This window comes from Ictidomys tridecemlineatus, chromosome 4, assembly GCF_052094955.1.
Source record: "Ictidomys tridecemlineatus isolate mIctTri1 chromosome 4, mIctTri1.hap1, whole genome shotgun sequence".
Lineage (NCBI taxonomy): Eukaryota > Metazoa > Chordata > Mammalia > Rodentia > Sciuridae > Ictidomys > Ictidomys tridecemlineatus.
This window is the reverse complement of record NC_135480.1, coordinates 58324623-58345591: the sequence shown is the minus strand read 5'-3', so window position 1 is coordinate 58345591 and position 20969 is coordinate 58324623. Positions and strand designations below refer to the sequence as shown.

Genomic DNA, 20969 nt, shown 5'->3' with positions numbered 1-20969 from the left:
GAATGGTGGTTACCAGAGGCTGGAGCAGCAAGTGGCAGGGAAAGAAGAGATGTTACACAAAGGGTACAAAGTTTTAGTTCCACAGGAGAAATAAGTTCTCGTGATTTATTACACAGCATGGTGACTATGGTTAATAATAAGCTATTGTATACTTCATAACTGCTGAAAGAATACATTTTAAATGTTCCTATCACAAAGAAAAGATAAGCATGTGAAACCTGATTTAATCATTCCACAATGCGTGCATGCATAATAATAGTATATTTTATTTTATTATATATATATATACACATATATATCCATACACAATTATTTCACAATTAAAATTAAAAATAACTTCAAAACCTGAATTTTAAAAAGATAACTACACTTTATGACAACAACATGTGGGGGGCTGGGGTTGTGGTTTAGTGGTAGAACGCCTGACTAGGGCAAGTGGGTTCTATCCTCACCACCACATCAAAATAAATAAATAAAATAAAGGCATTGTGTCCAACTACAACTAAAAGCAACAATTAAAAAAAAAAAAAACAGGTTGTGATATTTGTAGATTTTTTTTTCTTTCCTTTGAAGTCTATTTCCATAAGCATGAGGCTTATGGATATTCATTGGGATTATCACCAAACGAGGAGATAGAAAAATTTATCCTAGTTTTACATTAATAACTTTCTTGCTGTGCGCCTTGGAAAAGTCCCCGTGTGCCTAGGTGTTCTCTTGTGAGAACAAGGTTTGGATAATGCCAGTTCCACCAGGTCTAGTCCTGTTCTTCTTCCTCACTCCTCTCCTGGACCCTCCCCAAGCTCACTGGGCTATGACCTTGTTTACGTCCTCAATTCATGTCAAGCCATTTCCAGTTCAGAGTGACTGTATTTGCTCTCTTCTCTACCATTGTTCTCCTTGCCCATGTTCAGCTTTACTTTACATTTTTATGTCATTATTTTAAAGCAATGATTTTTTTTTATTTTGTTTTCTTGCTTAGTTGTCACTGTCCCTAGAATATAAGTTCCGTGGAAGCAAAGCAGAGCATCCTTTGCATTGTCACCCCTCCAAATCCTATATGCTTAGAGTAATAGCTAGACCAAAGTAGGCACTGACAAATATTTCCTAACAAAATGGATGATTTTCAAAACAAGATTTATTGCAAAAATCCTATTTTTCAAATAGATTCTTAACTAAGCACTCGATGATGGCAGATAAATCTAAAAACTAGATAATGGAGGATCTTCTGCTGTGGTGTAGAGAAAGAAGATAAGAAACACCTCCCCATACCCATAAGCCTCAAGATGCCCTAGAGCAACCTCTCAGAGCCCAGATCCTTAGGGGAGGGATCAGTCAACTCTACATTGCCTAATGGTCTTTGAGTATGCTCCTCAGATCCCTTTTGATCACAACAAATAGCATTTTCTAAACTATAATTTCTGAGGAATTTGAGTGCAGCTTACTAAAAATATTACTGTATGGTTCTGTCCCCTTCATCAGTTTCCCGCCTCAAAATTAAACTGCCTCTCATAGTTGATTTTTTTCTTTCACCCACAGTCTATAAAATAAATCTCTACAAAACCTTTCAAACAGCAAGGTTAAATTTTTTCCTTTAGTGTCTAGAACTGGGTTAAGGTCTATGGACTGGGGAAGTCCAAACCTTTCTTCAGATCTCTAGCTATTTTCAGGGGCTGTGCTCTCCTGGCACTAGTTCAACAATTCACCTTTTTCAATGTGCCTTGGAACCTGGAAGCTCCTCTTCTCTCCCAATACCACCTCCAGGGCCCCGGCATTGATATGTATGCTATTTACCTCATTTCCTTGACAGCGCTGCTGATAGAACTCATTAATAGCAGACTCTGGCTGAAGGGGTTTGTGGGGAAGGTGGTGGAGTGAGATTAAAAGAGTATTACAGTGAAGCACAAAATACACAATAGTTAAAATATTATCATAAATGTCCTAAGTATCCTTCTGCGAATCTCCTAAATGAGAACTTTCTCACTGATCTTTCTGCTTTTTGTCTTCTTCAGTGTCTGCTTTAACCCATTTCTCAATCATTATCACTGCAAATCTCAATTTCCAATTTTTTATTGCCTTTTTCATTTACAGTAACTCAACTCTGTTTTCACCTCCTTCCTGATCATGTCCTGTACAATTCTGTTACCTAGGTAATTAGGTTATCAAAGTTTTTTTTTTTTTTATGCATAGGACGTTCTCACATGTGTCATGGTATACAAAACAGCTACAAGCAGTCCTGATTTTAAATAGCATTTGCTTTTTATTCTTACTACATTTATATACAGTATTCACTTATCCTGGCAATGGTGATGTTTCACTGCCTGGTGCAACATCATTCTCTGCTTTTAGTGGAAAACAGATGTATGACCTTATCTCTGATCTGCTTGGTCTTCACTCCATAGACAATGGGGTTGAGTGCAGGTGGGACAACAATGTAGAGGTTGGCAAACATGATGTGAAATGTGAGAGAAACATTGTGTCCAAAACGATGGGCAAGGATTGAGAAAAAGGCAGGTGTATAGAACATGAGGATGACACAGACATGGGACCCACAGGTGCCAAGGGCCTTCTGGCGTGCATCTTGGGAGGGGAGGCGAAAAACAGCACAGAGGATCAGAGAGTAGGAGACAGCAATTAGGATCACATCTGAGATGACGGTCATGATGGGAACACAAAAGCCATACCAGATGTTGATGGAGATATCAGCACAGGCAAGCCGGGCAACACCTATGTGCTCACAGTATGTGTGGGGTATGACGCGTGTCCTGCAGAAAGGTAGGCGGGTCAGCAAGAATACATCTGGCAGGATGATGCAGAAGCTCCGAAAGGAGATGCCCACAACAATCTTGATGATGGTCTTGGGAGTCAAGATAGTGGTGTATTTCAAAGGGGAACAGATGGCCACATAACGATCAAATGCCATGGCCATCAGGATAGCTGAATCCAGGACAAAGCTATAGTGGAGGAAGAACATCTGTGTCAGGCATCCTGGAAATGTGATTTCTCGAGCTCCCAGCCAAAAGATGCTGAGTGTTTTGGGCACACCTGCTGTGGACAGGATAAGATCAATCATGGCCAGCATGGAGAGAAAGAAGAACATGGGTTCATGAAGGATGCGTTCCACAGTAATGAGATAGAGAAGGATACAGTTTCCCATTACAGCTACCATGTAGATCATACAGAAGGGGATTCCAATCCACACATGGAATTGCTCCAGGCCTGGGATCCCCACCAAAATGAAGGGTCCTGGGTTATAACTGCTCAAGTTGAAAATGATCATGGCAGATGAGGATGGCACAAATCTCAGTCCTGAGGCCAGGGGATGATAAAGGAGAGTTAGTCACTCTTACTTCCAAACCATCATTATTGACTCCTGAAATTAGAGTGACCATGTAATCTATCATGCAAAGGAACCTCTCTGAAGTGAAAAAAGGTTAACATTAATAATGACGGCAGCAACATGCATAAACCAGGATTGTCCCAGACGATTGAAGATGTATGTTTATTCTTTCTAAAGAGAATATCCCTTCTTTTCAGCACCCCAAGTTTGCATAAATTTTTCCAAAAATCCCTCCAGACTTGTTGTACTCTTTTCATTACATATTGTCTTGGATACAAGTTAACAAGTTAGAGGACGTAGGTTTTTTTGGGCTAATAGATTGCAGTCTGTGTCACTTTATGGGCACCATTGGTTAAGGTCTTCTTGCTATATCATTGTAGCACAATGATCTCTGCCCTGAAACAACTACTTGCTACCTGATGACTGTAGTTCTTAGATTTGTGAAGTTAACACCCTTTTTTTTTATTTTTTTATTTTTTATTTTTTTTTAAAGTTTTTTTTTCCATTTTTTTTTTTATTGATTGTTCAAAACATTACAGAGCTCATGATATATCATCTTTCATACATTTGACTCAATTGGGTTTTGAACTCCCCAAATACATAATGCAGACTCACTTCTGTTACATACTCACATTTTTATATAATGGCGTATTAGTGACTGTTGTATTCTGCTACCTTTCCTATCCCCTACTATCCCCCCTCCCCTCCCCTCCCCTCCCATCTTCCCTCTCTACCTCCTCTGCTGTTGTTCAATTCTCTCCCCTTTTTTCCCCCTCCCCCTTGCCCCTCATAACCTCTTATAATTTTGTGTATCACTGAAGGTCTCCTACCATTTCCATATGTTTTCCCTTCTCTCTTCCTTTCTCTCCCCCCATTCGTCTTAGTTTACTGTTAGTCTTTTCCTCATGCTCTTCCTTCCTGTTCTATTCTTAGTGGCTCTCTTTATATCAAAGAAGACATTTGACATTTGTTTTTTAGGGCTTGGCTAGCTTCACTTAGCATAATCTGCTCTAATGCCATCCATTTCCCTGCAAATTCTATGATTTTGTCGTTTCTTAGTGCTGCATAATACTCCAATGTGTATAGCTGCCACAATTTTTTTATCCACTCATCTATTGAAGTTAACACCCTTTATTGACAAGCAGTAATCAAATTCAGTTCAGTAAACACTAGTTGCATTCTGACACTATGCTGGTTAACATGTGTGACTCACATTTAAGTTGAAAAATTCTCTCTTATAGCTGAAGCTCAGGAGCCTTTTCTATACAAAACAAAACAAAAAATAAAGAAGGCAGAAGAAGGGGAGGAGGAGAAAAGAAAAAAAAAGATTTACCAACACACTGTACACTGCACAAGACCTTGGATTTAGTAACACCATCAGTCATAAGAAAGTTTCATTGTGAACACAAATTCTGTATGAGACTTATAGCCCCAAGACATATGCTCTCTCAATCACACACAGACACTCAACACTCACATTCTCAGGCATATCCCAAACCACACTCACACGATCTCATACATTTTATCATCATACATTCACCCACACTTACTCTTTCAGTTATGAACTCCACTTACACACACACACACACACACACACATACACACTCACACACACACACACCCCAAAGAGACACTAAAGAAATTATTTTATGTATTTTTGCACTGCCACCTGCTCTGCTTTGTAAATCCCAGAGAACATTCCTCTGGAATTATTATTATTATTATTATTATTATTATTATTATTATTTTATGGTGCTGGGGATTGAACCCAGGGCCTTGTGCATTCAATGCAAGCACTCTACCAACCAAGAAATATCCCCAGTATTTGAAATTATCTTTTAAAGATTAGGTTCTATATCTTCTTCCTTCTCTAGAAATGCCTCCCCTGCCCTTTGCCTTTACCTGGAAAGTCTACTTATACTCTAAAGGTCACCAAGTGCGCAACAGTGCCAGGGACTCCCAGGACCAGCACTAAGATCAGCACTAAGAGGCTTGTGACAGTTGTGTGCTTCATGTTCCTAACCTGGCAAGGCCAAAACTTAGGTTGAGCTTATCCCTCTCTCTACTTTTTACCTCCTTCTATCCCCCAGACCAAGGCTTAGATTACCTACTCTTCTGCTTTAGACAAAGAAGAAATGGAATATTCTCTCCCTCTCTCTGTCCCTCTCTCTCTCTTTCTCTCTCTCTCTCTCTTTCTCCATTTCTGATCATTCTTCATATGTAAGTAAAAGCATCTTTCTTAAAGCAACCCAGACCTTCTCTACAGTATCTTCACAATTCCTAAATTCTAGGTTCTGAGAACACAATTCAGAGTTTGGAGTGTGAGTCATAGTCCAGCCCCCATCTGCTGGGGATCCCTGATCTCTAGATTACTTGCCTTTATCTCTCTTATTGAGTCAACTTCATTGTGACTCCCATCTCCAGGGGCTAGAGGTCACCTATTTACACTACGTACTTGCCTAGATTGTTCAGTCTTAATGCTGAAATCCCACTTTTCACATTACTCACATACTTGAACAACACATGACATCAACATTCAAACATATGCCTTGAATCACAGCTGTCCAAGATTGTCTAAGGTCATCCCTTAGGCATACATACTCGGAAAAGGTCTTCTCTAGTTTTTATATTTTCATCAGCTCAAATATAAGAGATATTCATAAAAGCATTCACTAGCACACATGGACACACAGATAGAAAGTTAATTACCAGGCTTGTCATTCTACAATCAGACAAATCCACATTAAGCAGCAATCCAAAAGACAGTTTGCTGGTTTTGTTGTTTTTCCAACAAGTCAATGCCATTAACAGGTCAGAGGAGTCAGATGGAAAAAGCACATTTCTGACTAATAATGTAAAAAACTAAACAACCAAATGCAAAGTGATTCTTGATTAGATTCTTTTTAAATAAACTAAGTATAGAATGTAATTAATAATAGATAAATTGTTTCATTTTTAATTGAAAATTAATAATTACATGTATATTTAATGGGGAAATATGTTTATATGTGCTTACAATGTAAAATGATTGTTAGACTAATAAACAAATCTATCACCTCACATATTCACATTTTTTATTGTGCTGAAAAATTTTGAATCTATTCTTTCAGCTACTTTGAAATACCCAATGCACTAGTGTTTATTATAGTGACTATTCTCTCCACAGATCACAAAAGCTCATTTTTCCTGAATGAACAAATTCTATCATTTGTAACAACATGATGAAACTGGGTAACATTATGCTAAACTAAATAAGAGGAGCACAAAAAGACCAATGCATGATCTCTCTTATATGTGGAACTTAAAAAGAAAGAAAATTTAGATGTGAACTATGGATTTGATAATATAAAGGAATTGGTGTTAGCTTTATTGGGGGGGGGATTAGAGTACTATGAGAGGCACACATGTGGGTGCCCACAATGTCCTGGGAAAATATTGGTGCAGAGTATGTGCTCTGGAGCCAGCTGCGTTGTACAATTTATTTTAATCTTATTCTACAACATACTAGCTATGTGAATTTAGCAAGTTGTTTGAAGCACAATATCCCTGTGTTCCTCGCTTTTTAAAAGAAACTAATATATCTACTTTGGGAAGTTATTATTATGACAAAAAGAGACACACAAGAAAATAGTCTTTAGTGCAGTGCCTGGAACATAGTAAACATGCAACAAGTTCACTTCCCCTTATTAGATTATATTTCACATTGGTAGTGTTGTCATGAGCAGTGAGAACACATGAAAAAGAGAATAGAAACAATGCATGAAAACTAACAAGAGTAGTTATTTGCTATTTCTTCTACCTTTATTTATCTTCATCTACTGAGCACACAAACATTCTAACTAGCACACTCAATTCTACTTTTTAAGTTATTGTTATAGGTTCTTGTCTAGTGCCTGACACAGAAACATTCTGAACAACACTAACCATGGCCATCCTTAATCCAGTTGTGTAACTGTCCATCCACTCTAGTCTTTTGATGCCCATTTGATAGAGCATAAATACAAGGACTGCAGACCATGAACTTAGTTTATAACTGGGAATTACTCAGGGAAGAAAGTTGTAGTTCCCAGTCCACAGCTGCAAAGAAATGGAGGGTTGAGCTTTTCATTCACTCATTCTTTCTCTCCAAATCCAAGTTCCAGTCAAACCCACTTAAACAGCCAATACTCACCTAATATTGAGGATTAGGCCAAAAGGAAAGATGAAAAATATGGTGCAGACTCACAGAAAATCTGTAAGGGCAAATAAGCCAACTAAGGAAATGAGTGGAAGGGAAGAAACTGGTGGAAAGGTTGCTTCCTCCCACATTTATTTTCTCTGATCACTGCTCAATCAGGGAAAGAGATCATCAAAACCCAGGGGGTGCAGGTTCCCTCTCTTCTCACCCTCAAGGGAAGAAAATGAAGACGTTCTATTAACTCACACTACTGCTTCAAGGTGCAAGATGCTTTTTCTTTATTTTGCATTTGCCTTTGTATGTAAGCTGATATGCATGTGGGTGGAAGGTCATATATGTATGTGCCTATCTATTACCTAGGTTTCAAGTTCATGTCCTCACCAGAGAAAGTACCTTGACAAGTTACTTAATCTCCATATAAAGGCAACACTATTAGTAGTAATATTAGTACCTACTCCTCAAGATTGAATATTGCATAGAAATTACAAATTAAGGTCATGTATGTGAAAATATCTAGAGGCAAATGCAGAGTGGTAAACTCATAATATAGATCGATAAGCCAGGGCACCGGTTAAAATGAAAATTATAAGGCTCACTTCAAAGTATACTAAGCTATTTCTCAGACAGGATGTTCTCTAATCTCTACTTAGAAGCAGTATAATAAATTTGTGCACACTTTATTTTTCTCTGGGTGTCCAGGATATATGTGGGTGTGAGCAGAAAAGTTGGAAGGCAGGAAAGTCAGTAGGAACTAACTCTATCTATTGGGGCAGAAGTAAAACAAGTCTTGGGCACTGCTTCCTTTAAAGGACTATCTGAGGCTGCTCCTGATGGACACTGAATAGTGACTTTTTCAAAATATCTTTGGCCAAATGCTCCCCTTTGGCTTAAAAACTCTCCTGTCTGCCTTACCTGTTCCTCTTTCATTGCCTTACTACTCATGGATTTTGTTGTTGTTGCTTTACCAAACTCTATGGCTGTTTCCTCTTAAATATTTTCTAAATCCATGCTTTCTCTGTTTCCATTGTACAGCTACCTTAATTTCTTGCCTAAATTATTCTGATCACTTCTTACAAGATCATATTATTTCCATTTTTTGCCTTCCTCAATGTATTTCTGGAACTGCAAACAGAAGTTCTTTCTCAAGTGAACATCTGATTGTTTTTTCTTAGCTTAAATCTAATTTTGTTCCCACCTCAGATTTTTAGCATTTGCTATTTCGTCTACCTTTATTTATCTTCATCTAGATCTTTAATAGTAGAATAAAACTAAAGTTAAAACCTCATTATACATTTTCCATTAGTAAAAATGATATAAGTAAACAAAATGTATTCCTTCAAAAAGACAGAACTCCTTGCTAGTACTGTTGTTAAGAATTTCTGGAGGTTCAAATCTTACTTTTCACCTAAGAAGCTTTTATCCCACAAATCAAACAGCCAACTCAACTTCCCTGAATGTGGTAACTCCTGTGTCTAGGGCTGTTGTGTTCACAAAACTTTTCACCTATAATCCTAAGAGGTAGGCTCCACTGCTGCTGATTTTTTTGCTTTTGTCTCATCCATAGGCAAGTTATTTCTGAGTGGAAAGAATAATATGAATAACTCAATTTTCAGTGGCCACCTCTTTATGTCAAATTTTCAAGACTCATAATTTATTTAAAATGCCTACTTGCCAGGAGTGGTAGCACTCATCTGTAATCCCAGCAGCTTGGGAAGCTGAGGTAGCAGGATCACAAGTTCAAGGCCAGTTTCAGCAGCTTAAAGAGGCCCTAAGCGACTTAGTAAGACCCTATCACAAAATAAAAAGGACTGAGGATATAGCTCAGTGGTTAAGCACCCCTGGGTTCAATCCCTAGGGGGGAAAAAATGTCTATTAAGTGCACACTACTGTTTTGCTTAGTATAAAACCTAAGTTTGGGGTTTTGTTTTGTTTTGTTTTTTGGAGAAAGGACAATCATTTTTTTTAATATTTATTTTTTAGAAGTAGTTGGACACAACATCTTTATTTTATTTATTTATTTTTATGAGATGCTGAGGATCAAACCCAGGGCCCTATATGTGCTAGAGGAATGTTCTACCACTGAGCCACAATCCCAGCCCAACAATCATTTTTATTGGAGCAGCAGGCAGGCTTTAAGACACCGAAATTTACAATTCTTACCTTTGCTATACTTTCTGCCTTTTTATGAAATAATTTATTTTTCTTTGTCCATTGCATGGAAAAGAAATTGTCCTGGGTAATTTACGTGAATTTTACATGAACACCTGGTACATGGGTTTAATGTTGTTATAAGAATCCTAGTCTAATAGAAATTATTTTAAGGTGAATTATTCCCATTGAACTGTAATAAAAATATGCTCTGATGCCTTGCCTTCTTGGTCTATGATTTTCATGTTTAAATTGTGAATGTTCTCTTGGTTGGTAGCTCAGTGGTAGAGCATTTGCCTAGTAATATGAAAGGCCCTGAATTTGATCCCCAACTCTGCAAAAAAAAAAAAAAGTTTTAAAGATATATCTTCTACCCTTCATCTCACTTAAAAAAAAAAAATAGTGGGCTGGGGATGTGGCTCAAGCAGTAGCATGCTTGCCTGGCATGTGTCAGTCGATCCTCAGAACCACATACAAACAAAGATGTTGTGGCCGCCAAGAATTAAAAAAAATAAATATTAAAAAAAATTCTCTCTCTCTCTCTCTCTCTCTCTCTCTCTCTCTCTCTCTCTCTCTCTCTCTCTCTCTCTTAAAAAAAAAAATCTTATTTCACACATAAATGTCACAGTTGTATTAGCCTGATCCAGGGGTGATGCCTTAACACTCAGCTGCTATATGTTTTTCATGAATGAGTTCAAATTAAATATTTCAAAATGGAAGTTTCCACAGTCCAGTTACTTACATGTAAATCTTGTCATTGTTTTTTAAGGATTAACTGAGTATTTGATTAAAATGGTAAATTTTTGTATCTATTTTAATATTTTATAGATGTTAATTGTGACTCTTATCTAGCCATTGAATTCCCATTGAGTTATTTTTTACCACTCGAAGTTTGTAATTTTACCAGAACTCAGTCCCACAGACACTTAATCTATTGGTTCATTTCTAATTGAAGCTGAGTTGTCTTTCCTTCAGGCTAGTGGAAAGGTTAGATTTTTCTTTGGGCACAAAAAGCTGCCCAGCCTACCAATAAGGAAAGTCAAAGTGAAGGGGCAGTTTAGGGTGGCTGCTGAACTCCTATGCCCCATCAAACAACGGTAGCAAAGCAATAGATTTATACTAACATTTTAAAATACAAAATTGGACTTTGTTGCCATTTTGCCTACAATCTCCAGGGCTTCCATTTATTCTTAGACTACTAAACACACTCCTTAAAATGATCTGAATTTTTCCATGGTCTACAATTTTACCATTACTGTTATCTCTTCCTAAACCCAGTTACTCTGATGAGCAAGCTTTTTTCTAAGCTCTGTCTCTTTACATGCACTAATTCCTCTTTCTGAATCATCCCTCTCACACTCTGCCAAATTAAATATACTGGATTTGAAGAGATAATCATTTAAATAGATATATATTTTTTTACTTGGGACTACATTTCTACTGAAATTCAAACTTGAAAACGGGATTTGGAACCACCAGGGCTTCCAAATGGTCCAGTCTTCTATACTCATTTTAGTTTGAGCATGTTTTACCATCTCAGAGGCCATGGGAATTTAGCTTCTTTTATTTTTATTTATTTTTCTCTCATACTGAGTGAAAAATCAGTTTCATGTTTTAGCATTGTTTTCTTCCTTTGCCTAAGGAAAAAAAATCTGTATTCTTAGTTTAATAATTTGATGGTTATTTGCCATTTATTTGATAAACATTGCTTATGCACCTAGTATGTTCCAGGACATACATGGGATGCTGAATAGAAATGAAATCCAGGTCCTGACAGAGTCACCACAGCCATAACTCCCTACCCTACTGTAATTATAAAGAAACTAATATGATCCATAAATCTGAAAAAAAAAATAATTCTGATTCCTTAGAGATACCTTTACTATGAAAGTACAATGCTAGTTATTTTATTGTTTTATGAAAGCTTTTATATTACCTTATAATAACCATAAGAAATTGCAAAGATTTTTTTTCCACAAGTAAAATAAATATTTATTATTTTCTAGATTCACAATTTTCCTATATCTAGAATGACTGAACAGACTTCTGCCTAAAACAACAAAGGAAACACAAGTTCTGATTAATCAAGAATTTTTTCATGTGTTCTTTCTCTGAAGTCGCTGGCTACAGGTTTAGTCTTTGACCTAACATACTTAGGAACTTTCCCCTGATCCCCCAGGATACAAGCATCTATAACTGGGATCTCTTGGGAAAGAGCAGAAGAATGACTTTGTCCCGGATCTGCTTGGTCTTTACTCCATAGACAATAGGGTTGAGTGCAGGTGGAATAATCACGTAGAGGTTGGCAAACATGATATGAAAGGTACGAGGGACATTATGTCCAAAGCGATGGGCAAGGATGGAGAAGAATGCTGGAATATAGAACATGAGGATGACACAGATATGGGACCCACAGGTGCCAAGGGCCTTCTGGCGTGCATCTCGGGAGGGAAGGCGAAAAACAGCACCGAGGATGAGTGTGTAGGAGACAGCAATTAGGATCACATCTATAATCACTGTCATGATGGGGACAGAAAAACCATACCAGATGTTGATGGAGATGTCCGCACAGGCAAGCCGGGCAACACCTATGTGCTCACAGTATGTGTGAGCAATGATGTGTGTCTTACAGAAAGGTAGGCGATTCACCAGGAAAACACATGGGACAAAAACACAGAAACTCCGTAAAGAGATTCCCACAGCAATTTTGACAATGGCTTTGGGGGTCAGAATAGTGGTGTATCTCAAAGGAGAGCAGATGGCCACATAGCGGTCAAATGCCATGGCCAGCAGTATAGCTGAGTCTAGGACAAAAGTGTAGTGCAAAAAGAATAACTGGGTGAGACAGCCAGGAAAACTGATTTTCTGTGGACCAAACCAGAAGATGCTAAGGGTTTTGGGAACACACGTGGTGGACAATATGAGATCTGTCAAGGCCAGCATAGAAAGGAAAAAGAACATGGGTGTGTGAAGACTGTGCTCCACCACAATGAGATAGACAAGAATACTATTGCACACAATGGCCACAAAATAAATAAAGCAGAAAGGGATGCTGATCCAGACATGGTACTGCTCAAGTCCAGGGATGCCTGAAAGGGTGAAGGGGCCTGTGTTGTAGCTACTCAGGTTGTACATGGCTGTTGAAATCCAATGCATAACTTCTGTGTCCTAAAAATGAATTGTTATAATGAAGATGAGAAAATTGTATGGTTATTATTTCTCCATCTCTTCCTCAGATCCAGTTCTCCTCTTTCCTATATTTGAAGAAAGAAATTCCATTGTTTTTAAGAACAGTGCTCATCATTTTAAGAAATAATCCTTAGACCCCAGTACTCCTGACCTTCATCAACAAGTTCCTCTGGAACCTTAAAATACATAAAATGCTATTCCCACTTTAATTACTAAGTTTACCCTAAGTCAATATATTCTGTGTTGCTGTACAGGTATGTGTGGTGAGAAAAATAATCTAACTACATGGAAGAATACAAACTAAAGGAATGGGTCACAATTGAGAAAATAAGGTCATTATCAATTATAGACTCCTACTATACACCAGGTTCTTATACAAATATTATCTTTCTTAGAACAGCCTTTGGGAACATGGATTTTTAACCCCTTCATTTTTTTTAATTTTTTATAAGAAACTGAAATTTTGAGAAGTAATCTGACCAAAAATGATCTCATCTTTAGTAACTTGTAGCATCTAGATCATTAGTTTCCACAGCCAACACCTTTCAGGCCACTGTCTCATGCCGGGTGACACTTTTACATATTGTCAGATGCCTAGAATTCACAAAGGGCATGGGAATGTAGACAAAAGTGTGAAGTCCATCACTGGAACCACAATTTGTCCAGCACACCAATGCTACCCACGTTTTAATGACTGTCTTGAAAGTTCTTAGGACTAGCAGTCTGGAATGTCCTCTTAGACTGTCATGTTTAATCCCTCACATGGAGAATGTTACCAGAAAAGATGTGAGGCTCAATCTCCAGTCCACCCTAAGGAAAGAAGAAGGAAATCTTGTGTAAAAATTAAGAAAAAAAAATCAGTTCTATTGTGCTTTTTATAATACAGAGGTGACCTCTAGTGGAAAAAAAATAAAATTTATATATTCTGAATTCTGGATCATGATAAAAGCAAATAAGCAAACTTTAGAACAAGGGCTGATACTTTTTAAGAACTTTGGATGTACAACAAAAATTGAAAAATCTTCATATGATATCAATTTTTAATACTATTAACAATCCTATGAGATAGGTATTAATATTATCTACTCTTCCTGAATGCAGAAAATGAAGGAGAAGGAACTTGTGTCAATAGCCACACAAGAAGGAAATGATAAACTGGGCTTGGTGTTACACACCTATAATCCCAGAGATTCTGGAGTATGAAGCAGGGGCACCAAAGATTGGAGGCCAGCTTAGGTAACTTCAGTGACAGCCTGACTCAAAATAAAGTAAAAAGTGCTGGAAATATAGCTCAGTGTTGGAGTATGTCTGGATTCAATTCCCAGTACCACAAAAATAAAAGGAAAGAATAAAATGATAAATCTGAATCAAACTCAAGGAGACTTTTCCTAAATTCCCTTATATAACACCAAACTTCTCTATAGAACCAGTAGACTACAGAGAGTATAGATATCAGTCTTACAAAAGACCCAAAACTAACCCATGTAAAGTTAGTAAATTAAAAGTCTAAATAAAGTTAACATCATAAAATCAAACTTATAATAAATATAGATTACTTTAACTCCCCTATTAAAAAAGCAGAGCTATTTTTTTTAATCTTTAATATTTATTTTTTAGTTCTCGGCGGACACAACATCTTTGTTGGTATGTGGTGCTGAGGATCGAATCCGGGCCGCACGCATGCCAGACTAGCGCACTACCGCTTGAGCCACATCCCCAGCCCCAGCAGAAGTATTTTTTAAAAATACATTTATATGTTACTCATGTAAGACCTAAAACAATATGACCCAGAAAGGATAAATTATAAGGAAAATGTATAATTCAGACAAATTTAAATGTAAAGGAAGAAAACTTACCAAAATAGAAATCAGATAAAGTAATTTCATTCATAAAGCATTAAGTATAATATAAGGAATACTCCTTGATGAAGATGTAAGTCTTGCCAGTGGCAGACAATTCTTCTTAGAACTCTTATTTGAGATAGTTTCCTAGCAACTTCATTTGCTTACTTTTTCTGTTTTAATGATCTTCCACAATTCTCCTTGAAATTATTTTTAATTGTTTAAGACATGTCTAGACATTAACTGGAGTAAGTTTGGTATTCCTGTGTGGCTCACCTACTCAAAATGTTGTTCTCACAGGATGGTTTTATATGTTATTGAAGTATAGTCACCCAATTCCAATGCCATATTTAAAACTATCATAACTCAGTACCATTGATCAGCCCCATAAATAAAACATTAAGACATTCCACTTTGAGTCTACTCAGTAATGTGATTCAGTTATCAAAACTTTCGTCTTTGAAAACCTCTAAGAAGGCTGGGGATGTGGCTCAAGCAGTAGCGTGCTCGCCTGCCATGCGTGCGGCCCGGGTTTGATCCTCAGCACCACATACCAACAATGATGTTGTGTCCGCCGAGAACTAAAAAATAAATATTAAAAACTCTCTCTCTCTCTCTCTCTCTCTCTCTCTCTCTCTCTCTCTCTCTCTCTCTCTCTCCTCTCTCACTCTCTCTTTAAAAAAAAAAAAAGAAAAAAGAAAACCTCTAAGATATTGACTTTCTCACTTCTACTCATTTAAACTCTAGGCATCTTTGCATTCTTCTCTAACTAGGTGAAATTCTGATTCATCATTTCAATTACTCTCTTACCAATATTTTGCTTGCCCTTGCTCCACTGACCTTCCATCATGTATGTGTGGCAAAACTCGATTCCTAGATTAATTAACCTAGTAATTTCTCTAGGTCATGGGAAAAAAACTTGCTTTTTAAGGAGGCCTATTTGCATCCCCATAACTTCATGACAATTAACCTTCAACTTTACTCCTGATGCTGCCCAATGATCCATCCATGTTCAAATCCATCTCCTTCCATAACTTTTTTCTCTACTTTCCTCAATCCCAACTCCATCCAACTTCCCCATCTCCCTCCAACTACATCTTTAGATAGCAACCTTTCATTTTATTTCAAAGAGAAATTAGAAGTCAGTAGATATGAAATTATGTATGACTAAGGCCTCACATTTGATTGGCATCTTTTCTCTACCCTTATTTTCTTGTTATAGTTGGGAAAAAAATGCCTCTTTCATATCTGAGGCCAAAATCAAATCTGTATCTTCTATCTCAAGCTTTCCCTCCTTGCCAAGTATCTTTCTTTTTTTTATTTATATTTTTATTATTGGTTGTTCAAAACATTACAAAGCTCTTGACATATTATATTTCATATATTTAATTCAAGTGGGTTATGAACTCCCATTTTTACCCAGTATACAGATTGCAGTATCACATAGGTTACATATCCACGTTTTTACATATTGCCATACTAGTGACTGTTGTATTCTGCTACCTTTCCTATCCTCTACATTGTCATTCATTCTCCTTCTGTCTTTTGTCTACAATATGGCCCTTTTAAAATTTGTTCATTTAGCATTTAAACAATTTAAATGTGCTGAAACATTTTCTTCTAGTTTAAACAACTGAAAACCAAGGGCACTTTCTCACTCATAGGTGGATATGTAGTTGTCTGCATTATTTATCTTTATTTCCTCATCCCCTGGATATGTAGTTGTCTGCATTATTTATCTTTATCTCCTCATCCCCTGCTTATCTGGTTCCCACTAGTCCACTGAAGCTGCTTTCACTTAGGACACCAATGGCATAAGTGCCCCACCTCGTTAGCCTTTGTTTGACTTCTCAGCAGCACTTGACACTGTTGATCATCTCTCTCCATCCTGATGTGTTCTCTTACCTTGAGGTTGTGTTACAACACTCTGAGACTTTCTTCAACTTCCCTGGCATCTTTTTTCATCCTTTGCTGTTCTTCCTATTCTGCATCTCTTATATCCTGATATTTCTCAAGGCTTTGCCTGAGTCCCTTTTTATTCTCTCCACACTTTTTCTGATCTATATCATTAGCTCCTAAGTTCCCAATTAATAGTTACAATTGACATGTTCCAATTCTTTACCTCTTATTTAGATCTTGCAAGACACACAGATCCAATGTCTCCCTGGATACCCTCTTTTGGATGTCTCATAAGTACCTGGAGATTATTTTTTCAAAAAATTCAGAACTCATACTTCCTCAAAGCCTGCTCTTTCTGGCTTTGTCCAATATGTCAGAGCATATTAGTGTTATCCACTCAATGACCCAAAGCAGAAACTTCAAATTCAACATTGACAGGAGAGTTACAGGAGAGTTTGAAATAAACAAAGGACAGGAGAGTTTGAAGTAAACATGTTGTGATGAAGAAAGGTGCCTAAGCTAGAAAATGTGTGAAATAGATAAGGATAAAAGGTAAACATGTTTTGAGGTATTTTAGCACAAAACAAGTGTGATTTTCTAAGATAAGCAAAGATGTAAACAAGATGTGATGTAATAGAGACGATCTGTTAAGATAGGATAAGAAATAGAAATTATGGAATAAACATGTTTTTGGTTTAAAGTATTGTAAACAACTATAGTATTTAAAGGCCAGGAAGGCTGAGCTCTTTGGCCAGTTCAGACTCACTATGTGTGGGTCAACATCGAGCGAACTGAGTCCCACCAGCCTCTGTTCCTGTGCCTCGTGTGATGTGATGGAGTGAATAAACCGAGCATTCGAAAAGGCATTTCGCGTGTGGCGGCTTCTTCTTTCAAGACACGGATCGTCGGCCGGGAGAGGTTACCTGGGGCAGGGGCAGCCGTGACTTCAGGACCACCCGGGAGCGGTCGGAGGACCTCGCCTACGTCCTTTGCTCGTGTCAAACATTTATACCAGCCTGTATTTAAAGGACCCATGCGCAATGAAATATATTGAGCCAATCCTTTTTTGAATAAAAATTTAAAATCCTTAACAAAACTAAAAAGTCCTCAACAATCTGTTCTTGCTTCATGTTTTGAGCCATTCCAAAAATGTTTCTAGAAACATCCTGAATTTTCTAGAAATCAATGTTTTAAAAAAATTTCCATTAAAAAAGCATCGTGGGTCTGGGATTGTGGCTCAGTGATAGAGTGCTTGCTCAACAAGTGTGAAGCACTGGATTCAATTCTCAACACCACATATAAATAAATAAAATAAAGGTCCGTTGACAACTAAAAAATATTTTTTTAAAAAAAGAACAATTTAAAAAAATAAGCATCATGATAAATTTCCCTATCATTTTATTTCCCATATTCTAAGAATGTAGTTATTTACTCTTACATTTTCACTTAAGTTTTCACTGAGGTGCATATATTTTCTCTGAAATGAACAGAAACGAGGCCACAAATAGAGGAAACCTTTGTGATGAAAAATAAGGCCACTGTCCTTCCTTCAGTTTGAGGTGTTATACCTAAGGCATTCTGAACTGGGATCCATGCCTTGATTGATCATACACTGAATGAGGCTCCTTCTTAAAGATTGTTATTAAAAAAAAATAAATCTAGGGCTGGGGATGTGGCTCAAGCAGGATGTATCGAGCTCACCTGGCATGCATGCGGCCCGGGTTCTATCCTCAGCACCACATACAAAAAAACAAAAGATGTTGTGTCTGCCGAAAAGTAGAAAATAAATATTAAAAAATTCTCTTTCTCTCTCTCTCTCTCTCTCTCTCTCTCTCTCTCTCTCTCTCTCTCTTTAAAAAATAAAAATAAAAAATAAAAAAAATAAAATAAATCTAAACACAAGGTGTGTTATTCCAAATATTTGTGAGGTAACGTGTTCTATTGGAGCCAAAGTCTCCAGACCATGAGGCTATCTGCAGATTTCTCCCCTTGATTTAGAATAATTGTTTCCATTTCTTCTCCTGCTTTAAAGCAACACTAAGTTCTATGTATCAGTTAAGTTTCAGACAAGACTCCTTTCATTCAGTTTAATGATATTTATATGATACTCCTCTAGGAACAGTTTCTAAATCTCTTTATATTAGAAATTATATCTCCTTTTTTATGAAATTCATCATACTTACAACGAATTGTTTAATATTTATTTTCTTCTTTCTCAACTACAATCTCTTCAAAGTCAAACAGTATGTCACTTTTGTTCATATTTTGTTTTGATAATGTACTCAGTGACTACATAGAGATGCCACCCTAAATAAAACTTCAAAATTGAATATCACTAATGAGTCCAGACAAAAATGAACATTCACATCGACTCAGTGTCTCTAAAAATATATTTTAATTTATTAAGTATTAATTATTTTAAAATAAAACAAAATAAGCCCATGAAAACTGATAGCCACTAATATGCCAAGCCAAGAAGATGTAAAATAATTACTTTTAAAGATAAAAATGAGATAATAACTATCTTTCTATTAACACTGTTCATAAAAACTTCATCAGCAATATAAGGCCTTTTTTGGGGTTTCTTACTTTTGCCCGTCCTTTTTATATTGGTTAGGAGAAAATTTTTTGAAAAATTGTTTTAACTGCCAAGACTGAATTAGGTATCTCAGTTGAACACACTCACAATGCCATATATACTCATCCCCTGTAGCAGCACTTTGCAGTTTATTGCATTTATCTGTATATCTTCTATCTTTCTTGAGATTAGACATTTTCACATTCATAGCCTTATCTTCTCATCTTAAAACACTTAATTTTACTGAATAAATGAATGATGTTTAAATCATGGCTTACAAGCTTCTGTTTGATATGAAACATAGCTCACCTGTAGTCTCCTTCTATTTTTCTGTATTCCACTAAAGTTCAGCTTAATTGATGAATAGCTAAAATAATTAAAAGATGAATGAGTGAGTGAATAAAAAACATAATACCATTAAAAATATACCCAGGCACATACAGATTCACAAAATCTACAGTCACAGATTAGATAACTGCTTAAAAACCAATTTTGAGTATTTTGAACTTGTGTTTGATTTGTGTTTCTTGTTTGTTTTATACTGGATAAGGTAATTTATTTCTCTAAAATGACTGTTTCCTCATAGATGTTATGTGGGGATTATATGAAAAGATTCTTAGCTTGGATGGGGCTGGGGATGCGGCTCAGTGGTAGAGTGCTCACCTAGTATACATGAGGCACTGGATTCAATCCTCAGTACCACGTAAATGTAAAATAAAGATATTGTGTCCACCTAAAACTAAAAAAAAAAAAAAAAAAAAAAAAAAGTTAAAAAAAAAAGATTCTTAGCTTGGTACTTGAAAAATATCAAACCACTCATAAGTAGCCACTAGTATGCAATGTCATTGTTACAAACATATGCGTGTACCTACTGATGCAAAAACCCACAAGAGTACAAAGTTGCAGATCACACAGAAACCAGAGAGTTGGAGTATATTCTTCTAGATCCAAGTTCAAATCCTTTGATCTGGGCTGTCAGATTGTGTTCTCCATATATAGCCTCAGTTCTACTTTGCCCATTTAACTCTAGTCATTCCATTCTCTGAGACTTTAAACTCTCAGCTGCAGGTTTTATTTCACAGGGAAAACTAGTCTAAGTCCATCCCTGTCTTCTCTTAGCCTCCCCTTGATCTTTGTGCCTTTCAGAAGCTGAGCCCGCCCTTGACTTCCCAGTGCTGGCTGCAACACTTACCAAACCCCTGACCCCCGATGGGGACTGAGGGATGAAGAGAAATGGCACTCTTAAGAAGAATTCCTCTTATTCCTCTTCCTGGATCTTCAGAGAGGGCACTCAGAGCCTGCAGTCCCCTGAGGGTCCATGAACATAAACCCAGTCAATGAATTGTGGAGTGCACACTGAAACATTCCCCAAGCGTCCACACAGAGGTCCCAAGAGCTATGGTGAGCTGAGTCCCTGCCGGCTCGGATCTTCCCAGACAAGTAGTGTCTTGAGAAAGAAGAATTCTCAGAGGCTTTAAATATTCCAAGTGCTCTGTGCTCTCTACACTGTTGCTAGAACAATCTACTGGGAAATCTGAGTGTTTATAGTATGTGTATATTTGAAGGAATCTGAATCTGAATTTCTCTAAGGGGCTTTTTTGTTTGTTTGTTTGTAGTACTGAGGATAAAATCCAGGTCCTCACACATGTCAAGCATTATGCCCACAACTTCTCCATGTACTATTTTATTAATGTTGTAAATATCCAATCATTTATTTATTTTAATATGTGAATGCAAATGGGTAGATGAGAGGAGGAATACATTTTCTTTTTTTTTATTGTTGGTTGTTCAAAACATTAC

At 36.9% G+C, this 20969-nt stretch overlaps 2 protein-coding genes across 2 annotated transcripts; both read right to left on the bottom strand.

The window, feature by feature from the left end:
• Positions 1–2213: 2213 nt before the first annotated feature.
• LOC101971783 (olfactory receptor 52H1) lies at positions 2214–3792 on the bottom strand. Its single transcript, XM_021721480.3, has one exon. The coding sequence runs from the start codon at positions 3275–3277 to the stop codon at positions 2330–2332; it is 948 nt and encodes a 315-aa protein (XP_021577155.2). The 5' UTR covers positions 3278–3792; the 3' UTR covers positions 2214–2329.
• A 7981-nt stretch (positions 3793–11773) lies between these two features.
• LOC101971482 (olfactory receptor 52H1) lies at positions 11774–12797 on the bottom strand. The gene has a single exon (XM_005342487.3). The coding sequence runs from the start codon at positions 12795–12797 to the stop codon at positions 11853–11855; it is 945 nt and encodes a 314-aa protein (XP_005342544.3). The 3' UTR covers positions 11774–11852.
• Between the last annotated feature and the right edge of the window lie 8172 nt (positions 12798–20969).